Source organism: Fonticula alba (genome assembly GCF_000388065.1).
Source record: "Fonticula alba strain ATCC 38817 unplaced genomic scaffold supercont2.4, whole genome shotgun sequence".
NCBI lineage: Eukaryota > Rotosphaerida > Fonticulaceae > Fonticula > Fonticula alba.
Window position 1 is genome coordinate 1,342,624 of NW_009242974.1, and position 3,105 is coordinate 1,345,728.

Sequence of the window (3,105 nt, forward strand, 5' to 3'; positions counted from 1 at the left end):
GGGGGTGCGTGGGGGTGGGGTTCCCGGGGGGGGCGGGACGTACTTGCGGGTGGGCGTGCTCGAAGACCGCGGCCCGGAAGAAGAGGGCGGTGTACTGACGGAGTCCTCATCCTCCTGGACGGTGCCGGCGCTCGGGAGGCCCATGTGATGATGGTGGTGGTTACCAAATGCATGGCCCGCCGCGAGGTGCCCCCCATGATGGAGTTGCTGCTGCTGCTGGTCATGGACACTGGGGTGGTGGAGATGCGGCTGGTGGAGCTGCTGGTGGAGCTGCGGATGGAGGGTGGACGTGAGGCTGGCGTCGCTGCCTTCCGGTCGAGTCGGAACCAGGGCAGGACGCTTCTTCGGCCGGTCAAGCCCGGCGGCGGACGGGTCATCCGATTGGAAGGCATCCGAGGCGGAGCCCGACCGGTCGGCCTCGGTGGCGGAGTTGGCCCCACCAGCCGAGGAGACAGATCGCCGGCGCTTGGAGGCAGCCGCCCCGCTGCGTGACCCGCCACCCGTGTGCATTGACAATTGCATTTGCAATGCCTGCATTTGCTGCTGCGCATCGCCGGAAAGCTTGGAAGCAGCGGCGGCCACGGCCGCCGAGCTGGCGCCACCCTTGCCGGCGCCATTGGCAGCGGCCCCGCGCAGGGGCTGGTGCTGTTGCACGAGGGCCGCCGCCGCCGCCGCCGCATTCACCAGACCGCCGACCAGGTCCGATCTCGAATCCAGGTGAATGCGCACGTGCCGAGTCAATTCGTCACACCGGCTGAAGCGCTTGTGGCAATTGGGGAAGGTGCATGCGTGTGGCCGCTCGCCGGTGTGCGTGCGAATGTGCCGCGTCAGGTGCTCATGGCGGATGAAGGTCTTCTCGCAACCGGCATGGGTGCAACGGAATTGCCGGTTGGTGGGGGGGGCCTTACGCCGGGTGGCATCGGCCGACTCGCCGGCCGAGCCGGCCTGCTTGGACGCCTCACTTGCTCCGGTAGCAGTAGCTGCTGCTGCTGCTGCTGCTGTGCCCGCGGCCGAGTTGAGCGACGCCGAGGAAGAGGCACTGGTCGGCGCGAGGGTTGTCGATGCTGAGGATGACAAGGATGCTGTCGAGGAGGAGGAGAGGCCCGGGGCACTGGCGAGGCCATTCCCGCTGGCAGCCGCCTTACGAGGGGCCACAGGAGCCGCCACCTTGCGATGAGTCAGCGCCGCGGGTGACATCCCCGGCGCACCGCCACCGGCGCCGCCTCCGGAAGAAGGGCTGGGAGAAATGTTAACTGTGACACTGGAGGAGGAGGCCGAGAGACCGGCGGCGGCCGCCGCCGCGGCCGCTGCAGCCGCTGCCGCCCCGATGGAGTGCTGCTGCTGCTGTTGTTGCTGCTGTTGCTGTTGTTGCTGCTGCTGCTGCTGCTGCTGCTGCTGCTGTTGCTGTCCCGAGGGACTCATGCCGGCGGCGCTGCTGGTCAGGTGCCCCAGCGGTGACTGGGACATGATACCGCCGCCCAGCGGAGATCCCTGCATGTGAGCCCCGGGTTGCTGGTGTTGGGAAAAGTAGCTGGGAGCGAAGATGGGTGTGGAGAAGACCGCTGTGGCGGGATGGTGCTGCTGCTGCTGCTGCTGCTGCTGCTGCTGCTGCGGTTGTTGTTGCTGTTGCTGTTGTTGCTGTTGAGGCGCCGGAGATTGTTGGCCAGGGGGCAGGGTGCCGGGCTGCGGCGTGGACCCGAGGCCGGCCTGCTGCGGGCTGGCCAAAGACCCAAGGGTGCCGGTGCCCGAGGAGTTGGCGGTGGCGGCGGCGGCGGCAGCGGCGGCGGCGGCGGCGGCCTGCGTTGACGCGTGATATTGGAGCAGGTGGCTGTTAAAGACAGATGAGTCTCCGCCGATCAGATGCGAGGTGAGATGGGCCTGGGCAGCTGCGTTTGCGGCCGCGACGGCTGCATTATTCGGGCTCTGGTGCAGGGCCATCGGTATCCCCTCAAGACCGGGGACCATCCCGCGGAAAGTTGACGTAAAGCCGAAGGGTGACTGCCCGCCGGCAAGGACCTGATGCAGGGGGTTGGCCTGGGAGTCGCCGCTGGCCGGCGATCCGACAACATGCGCATGGCCCACAGCCTGAGTCGACGGGTGGGGATGGTGTGACAGACTGGCCCCGAGGGTGGACCCGAGGACTGAGTGGTGCCCGTGAAGACCGGTCCCGCCGCCGACGCCGCCGGGGCCCAGTTGCAAATGGCCGCCGCCGGTCTGTGCGGATGGGTGGTGGAGGACACCATGCGATGGTGGCGGCAAGCCGTGGTGGCCCAGGTGCTGGCCATTGTTGGAAAGCGAAGTGTCGAGCAGGGATCCGGTCGTGTGGTAGGCTGCCGGAGTTGACTGGCCGCCGGACATGAAGGGCGCAATCAGCTGCGGCTGGTGCTGGGAGGACAGGCCGGCTGGCAAAGCCCCTTGTGACAGGGCCGAGATGGCATGCGGTAGGGCCAGGCCGGAGGACAGGGCATCCTGCTGGCCGCCGGATGCCTGCTGCGGCCCAGCCAGGGCAGTCGGGCCACTGGCGCCGGGGAACTCATGCCCGGCATGCAAGTGCCCGGCAGCCGTGCCCTGATGGCCACTGCCATGGTGATGGAGGTGGTGCCCTCCGCCGGGGGACATGTCGAGGCGGAGGCGTCTGTGGAGCCGTCATGCACACACACACACACACACACACGCATATGCACATGCACACGAGTTAAGAGGGCGTGAGTGAATGCACGGAGAAGGGGGAGAGAAGGAAGGGGAGGGGGGACAAGAGGAGGAGCCGATTGGCGCGCACAAAGAGACGAGAAGAGCGACTTGGCTCCGATGGAAGGGGGAAGGGGCGGAGAGGAGAAGAGGGTGGACGGAAGATCCGAGGGCCTGAGATGGGGTTCACCGAGAAGGAAGGGTATCAGCAGCCGAAGTGAAGCCGGGAAGGGCGGTCGAGCAATTAAGAAGCACACACCGGCGGCAGGGGGACCACCGGGGCAGAGGAAAGTGGAATAGATGGATGGGTGGGGCTCGGGTTCCCTCCGGGGTGGGAGCAACTCGGCTTGAGGGAGGGGGAGGGGGGCGAGGGATATGGAGAGAGAGATATATATGTAGAGAGAGAGGGGGGGGGGG

General features: G+C 67.3%; 1 protein-coding gene across 2 annotated transcripts in view; it reads right to left on the minus strand.

Moving 5' to 3' along the window:
• The window catches only part of H696_02826, a 6,279-nt gene extending 3,217 nt beyond the window's left edge, over positions 1-3,062 (minus strand). The window contains exons 1-3 of one of the 2 annotated variants that reach the window (XM_009496726.1): positions 2,948-3,062; positions 2,780-2,862; positions 44-2,635 (exon numbers count right to left, since the gene is read on the minus strand). In XM_009496726.1, coding sequence (XP_009495001.1) covers positions 44-2,619 — 2,576 coding nt within the window. In that variant the 5' untranslated portion in view covers positions 2,620-2,635; positions 2,780-2,862; positions 2,948-3,062. Of the gene's footprint in view, positions 1-43; positions 2,636-2,779 lie in introns of both variants that reach the window. The other variant, XM_009496725.1, reaches the window with a different exon arrangement.
• Positions 3,063-3,105: the final 43 nt, after the last annotated feature.